At 39.9% G+C, this 15,409-nt stretch overlaps 1 protein-coding gene and 6 pseudogenes across 1 annotated transcript, besides 13 other annotated features; all 7 read right to left on the bottom strand.

Moving 5' to 3' along the window:
• Positions 1 to 15,409: part of a sequence feature (sequence corresponds to BAC RPCI93-6N20) that runs on past both edges of the window.
• Tb927.3.470 lies at positions 41 to 1,561 on the bottom strand (annotated as a pseudogene).
• Positions 1,721 to 2,826, bottom strand: Tb927.3.460 (annotated as a pseudogene).
• Positions 3,318 to 3,339: a sequence feature (AT_rich).
• Positions 3,495 to 3,520: a sequence feature (AT_rich).
• Tb927.3.450 lies at positions 3,510 to 4,082 on the bottom strand (annotated as a pseudogene).
• Positions 4,290 to 4,310: a sequence feature (AT_rich).
• Positions 4,438 to 4,532: a microsatellite.
• On the bottom strand, positions 4,930 to 6,504 carry Tb927.3.440 (variant surface glycoprotein (VSG), putative; the record flags this gene model as incomplete). The annotated part of the gene is made up of 1 exon (XM_838555.1): positions 4,930 to 6,504. One exon carries the CDS (start codon positions 6,502 to 6,504, stop codon positions 4,930 to 4,932), a length of 1,575 nt encoding a protein of 524 aa, XP_843648.1.
• Positions 6,776 to 7,403, bottom strand: Tb927.3.430 (annotated as a pseudogene).
• Positions 8,675 to 8,729: a microsatellite.
• Positions 8,763 to 8,923: a microsatellite.
• Positions 8,964 to 8,996: a sequence feature (AT_rich).
• Positions 9,036 to 9,120: a sequence feature (AT_rich).
• Tb927.3.420 lies at positions 9,149 to 10,724 on the bottom strand (annotated as a pseudogene).
• Positions 11,903 to 11,927: a microsatellite.
• Positions 11,987 to 12,050: a sequence feature (AT_rich).
• On the bottom strand, positions 12,178 to 13,683 carry Tb927.3.410 (annotated as a pseudogene).
• Positions 15,263 to 15,283: a sequence feature (AT_rich).
• Positions 15,388 to 15,409: part of a microsatellite that runs on past the window's edge.

The raw sequence follows: 15,409 nt of genomic DNA, 5'->3' as shown, positions 1-15,409 counted from the left end.
ATAAAATTAAACAAAAGTCTTTTAAAATCCTGGAAGTATAAAATTTTACCAAACTCATAAAAGCAGGACCCATCAGAGCCAATTTCTTATTGAAGAGAAAACTGGAATCCTTGAACTTGTCTTCGATCCTCCCACAAACTTTCGTCTTGCCTGGAGGAGGGGTGCCTGTCACTGCAGCGCATTACTCACAGTTTTCGGTCGCACCGCACTTATCTGTTGTTGCTCCTGCAGTTCCGGTTCCTGTTCCTTGGGTTTTCTGTGCTTCTCCATCTTTAGGTTTGCAGTGTTCTCCTTTAACCTCTGTAGTGCTATCCCATTTGCAGTTATTTGCTGTGCAGGTTGCGTTGGTTTTGAGGTTGGTGCAGTCCGTTTCGGTAATTTTTTTGTTTTGTTGCTCCGCGTCTTTTGATGTGGCCGTTGCTACTGCCACTGGAAGTGGTCTTTCTAGCTCTCGTTCCAATGCCGCTTTCAGGCCGAGTAGCTTTAGCGCTGCATTTTCTGCCGCTGATTCCTTTTTACGCAGATCCGCGTGGAGCTTGAGCGCTTCTTGCAGTTTCTGGTACCATTCGATTGCAGTTACCCCTTTGTTATTGCCGTTGATCCTCTGCGTGTAGTCTACGCAGTTGCTGTTCGTCTTAGTGCAGTCCGTGTTTAGTGTCGGCCCTAATACCATCTTGTGAGTGCCGTCAGTTTTACTGTTTCCTAGTCTGGCGCTGAATGCACCTAATGCTGCCGTGAGTGCTGTTGCTGGATCCATTTTGTTGTCTATTGGGCCGCACTCAGATTTGGCGGCGCCTAGTGTGTCGGCTTTGAAGTTTGTTGTAACCGCTGGGAAGCCGGTGACTGCCGTTCCGGTGCATTGGTCGCCAGTTTGTGCGAAGCAGAGGCACACCAAATCTGTTAGAATTCCTTTGCCGGAGTTTGCTGTTGAGCAAACGGTTTCTTTATTTTTGCTCACGCCTGGCTCATTGCAGTCCACTTCGCCGTCCTTTTGTGCTGCTACCGGGCCACAAAGTGCTTCTTGGACGAGCTCCTTTATTGCTGCTGTTATTGGCTTATTATCTGTTGCCGGTGGAGATGTTGCTATCGACGCGAGTTGTTTTGCGTAGTTGGCCGTTTCGTTGACGAAGCCTCTGAGCGCTTGCAGCTCCTTGATCTTGGTTGCACGCGGGTTTTGTTTGGGCCAGCCCGCGTTAGGATTTTTTGTCTGTTTTCTTGCATTCTCCCATGCCGGCCACTGTTCGGCCCAGTTGTACTTGCTTTCTACTCCGCTGTTTCTTTTGATATAACCCTCCCACCCGGCGTCGCTTCCAGTTTTGTCGAAGATCGTTTGCCATTCCGGGGCCGCGGCCGTCATATTATAATTTTCCAGGTCGGTAAGGGTTGTCCCGATGGCTGGCATCTTTGGTTGTACGGCTGCCATGACCAGTGCTGCTTGGTAGACGTGGCATAAAGAAAGGAAGTCTGCGTGTGTGTCACCGGCTGTTGCTTTTGCCTTTTCGACTGTCTGCAAGGAATGTGCTAAAACGAGTAGTATCCACGTTACTAATGCTGATTTCATTGGTTACTATGGTATTTGAGAAGGGTACTATCAAGGCGGTTTGACAGTTGGATTGCTGGTCGTGCTTCTAGAAAAGTGCTTTGCGGTCAGTTTCAGTGTGCATTTCAATGTTGTTCTGCCGCTTTTTAGCGATACCTGGCCTTTGCAAAGTAACTTTAACTACAATTTATTAGCTCTAAACAAATCATCATCCTTAAGCTTTTCAACACAAATTGTTTCATACATAAAATCTAATTTTCTCCAGATACTGCGTAAGCTTGAATTTCACCCAAATCTGTCGTGCTACATTTCTTTCCTTGCCACTCTTTATACCAAGTAAGGTTTGCTATAATCTTTCTGGCCTTCGCCTCCCATGCTAGCGCATGGCCAGGAAAGTGAAGGAACGCAGCTTTTCCGAGGTAAGTTTCGTAAGGTACTGAGAAAAACCGCTCCTCGTAATCTAACCCTATCAGACCTCTTGGCAAAACGAATCTACTGCTTACTTTTTTTTCTCGTTTCACACTCCACAACAACAAGGGAATATAAATACTTTGCTCTGACCACCATTCATCAGCCACTGCAAGCACTTCATCGAAGGCGGCTTTAAACCTCTTAAATGCCCACACTCTTGCTATTAAATTACCACCCCCGAGGTATGGTTTTCCAGTGTCGGGAAAATTTAGTAGAGGTGGTAGGCCTTTCTCTTCTTCCGTCTTGCTTGCCATCTGAAAAAACCATCGACAGCGTTCTGTATGTTCTTTGTGATCCGAAAAAACTATAAAGTCCAACTGAGGTGCAGTACAATCAGCAGTTGTTATAAACTGAATCGGAGATATTTGATTTCCTTTCACTATTTCATCTTCACTAAACTTATTTTCCATTGCAGCGGCATTCTGCATAAAATACTCTACTGCATTCTCATACTTCTCTTGTTCAGAAACAATAACATCCGATCCGTCTGAATGAATTATAAGATCCTCATCACTTGCATTCTGTATCTCTAAAAATTACATAACCCATTTAGGCCTTTTAACATGCTTATACAAACTTCCAATCGCAGTTCTAATAATTTCAATATGGCTTAGTTTCGCACTTACTATGAGCCTACACCATCCTTGTGTTGCATGAGTTTGAACGACAACCACAAATACCCTCGGTTTCTTAATTTTATTCTCCGTCATATTTGTTATGTTATTTACACCAATATATTGAAGGGCTATAGCGCTTACACACACTAAATGTGATAGCAACAGTAATAGTAAAGGTCTCATGGTTTAAAATATCATGCACTAACACACTTTTACAATTTGACAGCGTTTTAACAAAAAAGGTAGAAAGGTTAAGAATATAGTAAGTCTCATCACAACGTATATTTTTATTTTCGAGAAGTTTAAAAATTCAATCACAAAACATACAGCTTTGTATCTAAATCTAAAACATGAATATTATGCTTATATTGATCTTATTTCTACAGATGACGAAGAAATTTAGTGCTTTGTCTAGTGTAATTCATCTTACCATCATTTGTCTTCCATAATATTCCCATGCATGATAATGCTTTTTGTCATAACTGTATTTAAATCTGAAAATATTCGAATTGAACTCTTGTACCTCTCTTTCTGCCTTTTCTTCAATTATATTCTTCGTTTCCTCTCTAATTATCTTCATGTTCACACTAAATCCTTCTCCTTTATTTTATTTCTTTTGTTTTTCCGTCTATTTAGTATTCTTCACCACCATGAATGATATTCGTATACACACACTTACAGTACACTCCTATTATTATTATTATTTTATAACACTAACTAATATCCATAAAATAAACAAAATAAACCGAATTAGAAAATTTCAAAATTGCACTAATTTTTCATACCCCATCACTCAACTGCTTTACACCCATAGACCATTATCATAAATATTTTCCTAAATTTTTCATTTTCTCTTAAAAGTTAGCAATATTTTTTAAAATTTAAAATATTACCTAACTCATTAAAGTAGCCATACTCAGAGAAAATTTTTAATTGTCGAGGAAACTGGAGGAGCGGCACTCGTGTTTGGGAAGCTTTCCAGTACCATCAACAAAATTAATCCATTTACAGACTGCTTTCTCACTCTGTTTGACATCCTTGTTTTTTGCCTCACATGCTTTCTGGGATCGGTGTTTATTTTAATCTACCACAGTGCTTGTCTCTCCTGTTCCTGTTGCTGGGGTTTCTGTTCCTTGTTTAGGTTTGCATTTCTTTTTGGTGGCATCATAGTCGCGGTCAGCTTCGGGTCATTCCTCTGTAGTTGTGTCTTTTAGTTTGCATTTATTCTGTTTCTCTACTGTTGGCTCGTTTCTTCGTTTTTCCTGTGAATTTTTTCCCGTCGTGATTATTGGGCCCTGCATTAAGATCTTTTGAGGGCTGCCGCCGGATCTGTTGTGGCATGGCGTTATGCGTGCTTTGCCATGCTGACGCTGCAGTTAACTGCTCGCCGCCTCCACTTGCTTTGGCTGGGGTTGCTGTGCCGCTCTACAAGCTTTCGAGGCTACTGTGTCGGCTGGCTTTAGCTGCCGAACTCCATATTCTGCAACTTCCAAATATTAAGATTTTTTTGTTAGCGCCTGTTGAAAAGCAAATCGTTTTGCTCAGCGAAACTGCCGCGTGCCAGTGTCTTTCAAAGCAAAAAATTTTGAAGCCGCGCGCAGCACGAAATGCAGAGCTGAAACTCGCAAAAGCAACAAGAGCGAAAATGTAAATTGCGGCTGATATTAAAATTAAAAATTAAAGCACGGACCTCTGCAGCGTGAATAAGGGTTAGGAGTCACCTCAAAGGAGAGCCGCTGCATCACTAAGAACAAAAAAGCTAAAGTTGGGACGAATCACTGCTAGTAAAATACTTGAAAGGAAAATTAGAACCCTAACTCTAACCCGAATAACTCTAATCCTGATCTTATCCAGAACCAGAACCTGGATAACCCTCCATGGGCTACCTAACCCTAACCCTAACCATCCGCCCACCTTGTTGGATCGCTGGAAAAAACAATTCAAAGAAAAATTACCGAAAAATCAATTAACTTTTGAAAAAATTTAAGAACCCCATTGAAAAATAAATAATTTCAAAAAAAACTTGAAAGTTTTTAGAAGTTAAAAAAGAACTATAAAAAAATTAAAACTAATAGCTCGAGGAGAAATGGTCAAAAATTGGGAAATAACGAAAAAAATCTAAAAACATTAAAAATACCTAACCATAAAAATTCAAAGAAAAGTAGTGGAAAATTTTTTGAGCCCATTAGAAAAATTAACACAATCACAGTTTTACAAATCACACTATTTTCGGGGAATTTAAAGGTATTAAAATATATCAAATAGCAAATTTTTGTTAAAAAAGAGGGGTGGGGGAGAGGATTAAAAAAGCAAGGCCACAAATGCAGAAACCATAAGAGTGAATTTCTTATTCAAATCAAAACTTGAATCTTTACATTTTTCTTCAATCCAACCACAAACTGCTTTCTCACCTGCTTTGACATTTTTGTTTTCTGCCTCGCATTCTTCTTTTTTAGTGTGTTTTGTGCACCTATCTGAGTCAGTTTTTCCATTTTCGGTTCCTCCAGTTTGAGTTGGTGTTACAGGGACACCACTTTTTTCAGCTTTGGTAGCATTAAATTTGCACTTCTTATCGTCGGCGCTGTCTTTTTGGTAAGTACAATAAGGCTTGGAGTCGCAATCGGTATCTTTTTCAATTGCTTCGCATTCTTTTTTCTGCACTTCCACTGCCTCCGTTGCTGGTTTGCTGGGGTGTGATGGTGATGAAGCCGCTACTTGGCTCTGCTGCTCTTTAACTTGTTGTTCCTTTGCCAAAAGCCACGCCGCTGCGAGCTCTGCTCCTACTGCTCTGTGGGCTGTTCGGACCGTGTCTAGCGCTGCTTGCCGTTGTTGGAGTTTCTTTGCTGCTTCCTCCATTTTTTGTACGAAATGTAAGGAATGAAAGTCGTCTGCTGTATCGGTTAGTTTCGTCGCGTATCTCACACAAAGCCCCTGATTGCTGGTCCCTGTGCAGCCGGTGTTTTCATAATGACCGAGATATCCCGCGTTGCTTACTATTTTGATGAGGCTGTGCACATGGTCAAGTGCACTTCTGATGCTGTCTGCGCTCACTGTTGCTTTTTTTGTGGTGTGGCACAGTTTTTTGACTTTTTGGAACTCAGCTGCTAAGTCGGTGTCGGCGCCGTTCCAGTTGCCTGTTTTGGTGCTGGCTTCGCATGGTTTTGCGCCTGTGGCCCCACCGGCTTCCAAACAAAGGCACATCATTGCGTAGGCTACTGTCGCCTTGCTTTGTGCAATGCCGTCGCTGTCGCATTGTGTTACGGCTTTGTATTGTGCGTGGTTAGCGCCGTTCGTCCCGAAGCCTCCCAGTCCGCTGTCATCACCGTAGATTGCTTGGTTAAGGTCCTTGTCGACTTCGGTCTTGGTTGCTTCTGTCAGCGTTGTCGCGGCTGCCGCCGCCGATTCTTGTAGTTTTTTTGTTTTTTGCAGGGCTTGCTCTATTTTCAGTCTTGCAATTTCTCTGTGCAAGCCTTGTATCTTGGAGAAGCTGTTTTGTTCGAGTTTCTGTGCTACCGCAGTGCCTTTTTTTATGGCTTGCCTAGCGGCTGCCCAGCTAGACCATTCGTTCTTCCAGTGAGGGTGTTTGTCCCTGTCCTTGTTTTCGCCGTCGTCCCAGTTTACTTGGCTTTCCTCTGCTTTCACAAATTTTGTCTGCCACTTCGGACCGCTAAGACTCATGTTTATGGCTTCAAGCTCGGCGATTAGTGCAGCTATGTCCCCTGGGTGTTCGTCCGCTGGCGCGCCGGTTGATTGTATTTGCATCAGCCTGCACAGCGCTGAGAAAGGCGCCGCATTTGCGCCGGGTGCGATATTAGCTTCCGCTAACTGCGAACTAATGCTTATTAATGTTACTGCTAGGCTTGATGCCAACAACATGGTTAGTCGGTAGCTTCAAACGAGCCCTGGTGACAAAGTGGGTAAAAAGAAACTTGCATATCCGATTCAGACTTGAGGATTTTCACAATATTGTGAGCATTTTTGTGTAAAAGCAGGCTGTACGTTTTGATTTGTCGGGCATTTCCCTCTCGAAATCAGCGTAAGTCAGCACTGTTTCGCTTTTCTGTCGACATTGCATTGACTGGTATTAAAATTGAACAAATGGCTTGTTTCCTGGCCTGTGTCTGTGGTGCACTTTATTTCTCAAAGCTTTTTTGCTTTAAAAATACTCTTCTTAAACCACATCACCACAAATCTTTCCATATACTAATTCCAAATTATCCATATACATCAAAAAATTTAATCTTCACCAACTCTCTTGTACTAAACTTCCATCTTTCTAACTCATTATGCCAAGTAAGATTTTTCACAATTAACTTCGCTTTTTCTTCCCACGCAATAGGCTGACCTGGTAAATGAATGAATGGGGCTTCCCCAATCGGACCACTGACTGGTATGGAAAAGAATCTCTCCTCATAATCCAATCCAATCATTTCTCTCTCCAACCCAAATCTCTTTCCAACAGCTTCTTCCTGAATGGCACTCCATATTAACAACGGTTTGTAAATACTCTGCTTTGACCACCACTCCTCACTTCCCTTTAGTAACTCTCCAAAAGCATATTCAAACCTTCTAAATGCCCAAACCCTAGCTATCAAGCCACCACCACTAAGATAAGGTTTTCCACTTGAAGGTGATTTTAGTAAATGCGGCAGCTTCTTATCCTCCTCTTTTCTGTAACCCACATTAAAAAAATTTTATATCTTCACATTTTCTCTGTGAATATCTTCTTTGTTAAACTTCTCTTCACTTTCTGCAGTATTTTGTATAAAAGTCACTCGCAGCTGTTTCGTCAGTTAACATTCCTACATCGCTGATGGTTAATGACGGAATAAAAATTATCGCTGTTTGTGGATACCGTTGGTGGAAATTTTTTGTAGTTTGTTATCGACTAGTGTTCTTCTTCGTCTGTCTTCCCTGATGATTACTTTACTACTTGCTTACTTTTTTGGTGTTTATTTTTGAATGCTGGTTGTCTTTTTTCCACAACAACTGAATGTTGCGGCCACGGGCTTATCTTCTAGAATATTTAGTAGTATCAAAGTAGGGACGCATTATGATCTCCTTTGGCTGCTGCTGTTTATCTAACGGATGAATTGTGTTTCAGGATATTGGGTTTGCCGTTCAGCTTTTGATGGTGGTTGGTTACTTTTTCGTGTTGCTGTATTGATTAATATTAGTTTTGCTAGCAGCTAAATAGACGCTGGTGACCTCTCGGTGATGTTTATATCCTGTTTGATACTTTTGAGGCACCGCCATCTTCGGCGTCTTTTAGGCCTAAGCTTACAACAATTTTTGTCAGAGGAAGTCTTTGCGGTCTGGCTCTAGCCTCACACACAAGTCCTTAGGTGATGCGTCGTGGCTTCGGTATATTGAATAGCAACTTCCACAGGACAATATTCCTATGTTTTTAAAGTTTTCCTACTGCGCTATCCTTTTTTTCGAAAATTACGTTTATGTGCCTTGATTATATGTTCTGCTGCCCACATCATTTGCAGAAAACATACATTAATTCTCTGAAGTGACACCCTTCATCAGATAGCGGTTCGTATCACGATTTGCAACCATAATAAAAACTACAGGGGCGCACAATGTGCAATGCTGAATTTATCAATTTTTGAGTGTAATAAGGATCATTATTGTCTCCTGCCCATCTTCTTAATAATGTATTATTTTCCTTTCTTTCTATTTTGTCGTTTCATTCATATTTTTTATCTTCTTTTTTCTCTCCTGCTGCCGTTTTTCGAAACATATGGCTACCTTGTTTGGTCTGTACACTAGATTCTGTCTTTACCCTGTTATTCACTCTATTTTCTTTTCGTATATGATAATACACATTGTCATGTTTCTGACAAATGGTATACTTTATATTCATATCTCCCTCTCTGTCAGCTTGTCTTTCTGCAGCTCTTTTAACAACATTCCTCCTGCTCTGTCGTTCCCATTTTACCCTCGCCATCGCATTATCTAATTCTTTTTCAAGAAACTACGTACAATTCATTATTGATCTCACTATAATATTAGTATATACACTTAGACACGCTCTCCAATTATTATTATCATTATTATTATTATAATCATTATTTTCATTACTGCTCTTATTACAATATTCGTAAATATGCACTCACAACACTCTCTTATTATTATTATTATTATTATTATTATTCTTATTATTATTATTATTATTATTATTATTATTATTATTATTATTATTATTATTATTATTATTATTATTATTATTATTATTATTATTATTATTATTATTATTATTATTATTATTATTATTAATACTAATATTCTAACTCTAATTAATATCCATAAAATACACAAAATAATCCAAATTAAAAAAATTTAAAATATCATTTATTTTTCTTACCTTATCATCTCAGTTCACACTGAAGGTAAGTTTCATATATATTTCATATTTTAACTAATTTACATATTTTTACAAATTTTCGTATTTGTTTAAAAAGTGTTAAAATATTTTAAATTTTAGTAACTTCCAGAAAGTATCCTTAGAATGCTAGAATTCTTCGAAACTAATCGACGCAGAAGCCATCAGAGCAATTTTCGATTGACGAGAAGACTTGAAATCTTTGCACTTGTTATCTTCTATCCGTAAACGGCTTTCCTATCTTTGGGTATCGTCCCTGGTACACTTTTACATTCTTCCTCCGTTGCCGCATCGGAGCACTTTGTAAGCTTTTTCACTCGTTCCTCTTTCTTTTTTGGTTTGTAATCCGGATCCTTGACGCACTTCTTGCCGCTTTCTTCAGCCTCCACTTTGCAGCCACCTTTGCATTCATTTCCTGTTCCTTTCTTTTGGCACGTTTCGTCTGTTTCGCTTATTTTCGTGGTTGTTGTACCAGCCACTTGGCATGCTTTTTGCGTCTGCGTCATCGCTGCTTTTTGAGCTGCTATTTGAGAGAGTAAAGCTGCTCTTAGAAGCTGCGGTGTGTTCAGGTTTTTCACTTGAACGTCTTTTATTGTCGTACCCACTTCATTCTTTGCGGCAGTAGTAGCTATTTGTTCTTGAAATGTTTTCCCTTTATCGCTTCCCACTAGGCGAGCTTGTTTATCATTGATTCAGCGTCACTGTTTGGATTGTGAATTGTTGCTTTTCCGTAGACTGCTTCCAGATACTTGGCTACAATCGTCTTGACCTTTCCGGCGTTGATTATGTGTTTGAGCGTTGTTGATGCGTCAATGCCGCAGGTTTCTGTATTATCCACTTTTGTTTTTAGTTTTCACAGTGCGTTATAGAGTTTGTCTGCTGCTGTCCTTGCGCTGGCGACCTGCCAGTTCGCCGCGATCTTTGTCTTGTCCGGTATCTTGGCTGCTGGTGCTGAAGCCGTCAGATCTAGGCTGCCATTTAATAACGTGTGGGGGCCGTTCGTTTGGAAGACGTCGGCTGCCGCAGCGGTGTCTGAGTTCCATTTTTCTAGCAAAGTGCATTTGCTGTTTTGGCTTTACAACAAACTTGCTACGTTCAGCCCTTCGAAACCTGTTGACTTTATGACGTCGCTGCCGAATTCTAGCCTGTTTTGCCTTTCTTCGTGGTCGACTTTTTCGCAGTCGACACCCTCTATTCTTGTGTCTTCTGTTGGACTGTCATGGCTACCAGTGCTGAAGCAGTAGCCGGTCGTGCTCCCGCATTTTGAGGCCGCTTTTAAGAATGTCACCATCTCAGCTATGTGGCCAGTCATCTTTGTTGATGTTGCTATAGCATCGGTTGCGTCTGCTGTGATCGTTTCCAGCTTTTTCCGTGTGATCTCTGTGCATTCGTCTGCAGCGGCTGCTGTTGCAGCATAGACTATAAATGCGTTCAGATTGCTCCTTGCCAGTGCCGTTAGTCTGGCATGGTTTTCTGGTTCACCAGCTGCTTTTAGTTGTTATAACGTTGTCGCAGTCTGTCTCTTTGCCTCTTCTGGCACTTTAGTTAGAAAAAAACCGAGTTTGCATACCGGCTGAAGTTCATTCCAGCTTAACGAGGCGTGCTGCGCTCCTTGTGCCACTGTCGCTAATAGATACATTGCCGCAAGCTGTTTCGCTAGGTCCAGTGCTTTGTTTTGAGTCGTTTCGGTTACGTATTTGTCCATATCTGTATTTCTTTAGGAATACTTTGTGGTGGCTGAAAAGTGTTAAGTTTGTTAGCCTAGTTGGTTCAGTGGGTTGTTGCGTTGGTGAAGGATTGTTGTCACTTGATTGTGGCCCAGGTACGGTTGCGCACACCTTGATCTCCTTGGTGACACTTCCTTACGGGTTGCTGTTGTAATCAAGGGCCATTATTCGCTGTTTGATCACTTCTTTCGTGGCATTGACGACTGTACCGAAGGCAAACCCCTTTATTAAAAAATTGACAACGAATCGTTTCTCTGGTTGTGGAATGAAATTGTTGAAAACAAAAGGGAAATGTGCTTTTCGGGCTTTAATTATGGCTTACACATAAAGCACTCAGTTAATTCCAAGAATTTCTTCTTATAACTTCAAGTTAGTTTCTTTAATAGTTATATTTAAAGCGTTTACTTTGTTCCATAGAAACATCAGTTCTCTCCTAATGCACAAAATCAACACAGATTTCTACACTTAAGAATTCAAATCTTATGTTTTGATATTGCATGTATTTTGTGGCAATTCTGTATCGCGCGGTGATGTAATAACAAGAGAACGTTGCAGGTTACCATAGGCAAGATTGAGCTTTCGCTTTTTATTTCAGTCATTTACTGTCTTTCCAGATCAATTGCGTTTAATACCTTTAATGGTGGGCCCGAACGTAGTTTCATTGTCGCTTTAATCTGCTAATACGCGCAGATTTATGGTTTTTACCGATAATATTAAAATGGTACTAGAAGTTATCCTATTTATAAATAGGGAAAAGATGAATTATAACCACTGATTCATTTTACTCCGTAGAGATCCTCCATTGGTTCATATGCGCGGTTTCTCATTCAGTTCACAGTGGTTTTCTCTTTTTCTTTATTCAGCCACATCTTTCTCTGCTATCACCGCGACCAGCGTTTATTTACACCTGTTCCAGCTTTTAATTTGATCGTCTTTATTATAGCATACTCCATACTGCGTGTTATTATGGCCGTTGTAAATTTACGCGGTTAGCCCTGCGTATAATCTGTGCACCTCTTTACACCCTCTTTTGTAATAATATTCTTGTTCGCTCCTTTCTTCTTCTCCACTCATTAATGGCACCACTCACTCGTTTCCTCACATTGCAACCTTGCCATAAGTAAAAATGCCTCTGTTTTTCTAAAACAATTAGTCTTTATTATTATTATTATTCTTATTATCTGCAAAATAAAGAAAACAGCAAATTCCGAATAGCATTTAATTTTGTTGCCGTACAGCCATATAATTTTGAAAATATAAGATAATATAACACATATTTTACTAAAAGTTTTATATTTTTTTTACAGATTTCAATATTTTCACTTAATTTTACATTTTCAATAAGAATATACCAAATATCAGTAAATTTATGTAAATTTTTAAAATTCTCTCTACAAAACTCTTTAATTTCATGATTCTGAGCGAACTTTCTTAGAATGCTACCCAACTCATAAAAGCAGAGGCAATAAAAGTAAATTTCTTACTTACGAGCTAACTACCGTTTCGGAACCTTTCCTTTTTAGGCTCATCTTCGCTATCTTTGCCTTTTCTAAATGCGCAATTTTGCCTTTCTTCTGTTTTGTCATTTTCACAATCAGGCTGATTTTGGTGCCTTGCAGACCAATTTGCAGCTGCTTTCTATCCTGTTACTGCTCGTGTGTTTACTGTTTCTGCTTTAGGTTTGCATCCATTTTCTTTGTCATAGTCGCAGTGCTTGCTTGGGCATTCCTCTGCTGTGTTGTTTTTAAGCTTGCATTTATTTTCTTGACCTGGTGCGCTTGTTGTCTTTGCTTGTGTTGGCTGCGCCCCTGTTGTAGGCTCCAATGTCTTGTAATGCTGTTTCGCCGTTTGGATGAGTGTTGTGATTTCGGCTGCGCGGGCTTGTGCTTCAGCTGCCTTCATCGGTATTTGCTCTAATATGTGTGCTGCTTCGTCGAGTTTGGATACCCATGGTATCCCCAGCACACCTTTTTGTTCGGTGCCCTTGGCGAAATATTTTGTGTATTTTGCGCATAGGTTGCCTGTGGCTCCGTTGCAGTTGCCTGGCTGATTTCCCAGGTAGTGCTCTATGTTCGCTACGTTCTTGCTTACCCTTATTTTAGCTGCTACTTTTGCAATAAACTGGCGGATGCTGGATGCTGTTATCACTTCTGGCTTCTTTTGGTGACACCAGCCTGTTACCGTTTCTAATTTTGTTAGGGGTGATTGGTCCCAGCCACACTGAGTTCCACCATTTTTGCACTCGTCGCTTGTGCCTTGATTTGCTAGGCAACATAGGCATAGTATGTCATTGGCGACCGATTTACCGCCGTTGTTTTGGCATGCTGTCTCATATCTGCCCTGGTCGTCTAGTGTCGCTCCTGAGTCTGCGGTAAAGGCTGTCTGTCCGGCGCCATATATCGCTTCCGAGATTTTTTGCTGCACTTGCTCTTGGATTCTTTTGCCGGCGCCTTCCGTAGCTGCTTTGTACAACGCTAGCTGCTCTGTTATCCTTGCGAGTGTAGCGTTTATGTTTATGTGTGCCGTTTTCTTTGCCCACTCTCCAGTGGGTTGTGGGGTTTGATCGAGCCACATCCGCCCTTCTGACGGCTTTGTTAGCTTCTCTTTGGTAGCGGCCCATTTGTCCCATTTGTCGTCCCAGCCCGTTTTCTTGCCTTCTGATCCGTACGTTGCTTTTTTGTCTGCCCATTTATTCGCTTCTTTGCTACCATCGAACAATTTCTGCCAGTTTTCGTCGCTGGTCGTCATGTTCATTTTTTCTAGGGTCTCTATTTCGCCTCCGAAATCTGTTTCATCAAGAGTTGGGGCTGCTTGTACACCTTGCATATTTATGATATTACATAGCATAGCTAGATCTCCTGCGTTGTCAGCCTCCAGTGTTGCTCTGGCATTCCGCGTCGCCACAGATAGAAGCACAAATACCACAATGTTTCGCATGAAATATATAGCTTGATTCCTTGTTCCTCCATTAATTGTAAGAGTGAGTGAGGAGCGCTGTGTCTGTGCTTGTCATCGCAGCGATTTTTCTTTTTGCTGTGCCACCACAGTTACAGTAACCAGGTCTTAGACTTCGCATTTCTGGCATATGCCTAGAGCTTTAGTCTTTAAAGCAATTACTTCCTATACGATTGTGTTGTTATTCCTTTCGGTGAAGATTTAACGTTAAATGACGCGCTATATGTCAACTTTTTGACAACCAAGGATCACTTTCTATTAGTTCTCTTGAAGCCATAAAAAAAACAAAAAAATTAATTACTCCAGCACAGCGTTACAATAAGTAGGAAAAGGACGAAGCGACCCAAATTGATAGAACAGTGAGAGTATTAGACTTAGCTGTATAATCTATTACTTTAACCACTTGTGTTTTTATACTTTAAACTTGTGAAAAGATCACGTGATGCATTAGATTCCATTTTTATATGACCTAAATTTTGCTTTTCGACACATTTACGCTTTTAATTCTATTTTTTATCGGTTACTGCTTATCGCATCCATTGCTCGACCCATACAGTACATCGCACCTTGAAAATATAGTACATATTTCGATTCTTCAGAAACACGAATCTTATATTTTTCATTGCTTCTATTAGGTTTTTATTCTTCATTAAATGCTCTGAAAATTACAAGTTAGCATTTTTGCTCATCACAGAAGGGATTAGGTATCCGTTTATTGTCTGAATTCTCAATTCTTTTGGGACTTTTTTCGTTTTAATTGCATGGCGCATACTTTTATTTATCTCCATTAAATGCGGTTCACTCTCATTCCTAATATGTAGCACCCGATCACCTAATTTTGTATATTTCTCACCTAGACAAGAGTATTGAATTGCTGACGTATCATTACAAACCCTATCCACCTCATATTAAGCTCTTTCATCGCTACCTATGTGTGCGTTATGTTAAGGTGTTTGTATTTTTAGTCTTCTTATAGTTTTCACAGCATTCCATAAGTGCTCCTCATTTAAAAATCTTTTTCTCGATATTATTATATTGTTTCCTACAAATGTAAGTCATTATTATTATATCTTTTGATATGCATTTTTGACATTATTTCACACTTACTCAACTTCTTTTTTCCAGCTCCTTCTGTTTCTTTACAGCTGAGCATTATAATATGAAATATAATTAAAAACAAAAGTCGCCACCACCGTCCGTTGCAATGGCATCAACCTATTACTGTACGAAATTCAGAGGATCATTTTCTCCTGTATCATTTTCTTCTCTGCTGTGCTCTTCCGTACTTCAATCTTTCAAACTATATTGTATTTCTTTGTTTTTTGTTTCCTATCTTGAGTATTTTTGTCATCATAGACCTCCGATTGGCTCATACATTGGACTATAGCTTTCCCTTATTTCCCCCACCATCTTCTTCTGTATGATGATGCCTATCATTATGTTTGTGTTTGAAACTACAAAAATTTTATCTCCGTCTACCTCAATACTAATTGCCATACATTTTGTAATTGCACTCTTGCCATTGTTTCAAGGGATTTTTTAAAATCATTCATTCTTCACCAAAATTATTATTAAAATAATAGTATATACGCACACTCACAGCACTCTCCTCTCATAATTATCATTATTACTACTATTACTACTCTAATTATAATATTTGTATATACACACTCACAAACACTCTCCTATTATCATTACTATTATTATT

The sequence above is a fragment of the Trypanosoma brucei genome, chromosome 3, assembly GCF_000002445.2.
Source record: "Trypanosoma brucei brucei TREU927 chromosome 3, complete sequence".
Lineage (NCBI taxonomy): Eukaryota > Euglenozoa > Kinetoplastea > Trypanosomatida > Trypanosomatidae > Trypanosoma > Trypanosoma brucei.
The sequence above is the reverse complement of the archived record's forward strand: the minus strand, read 5'-3'. Positions and strand labels throughout refer to the sequence as shown.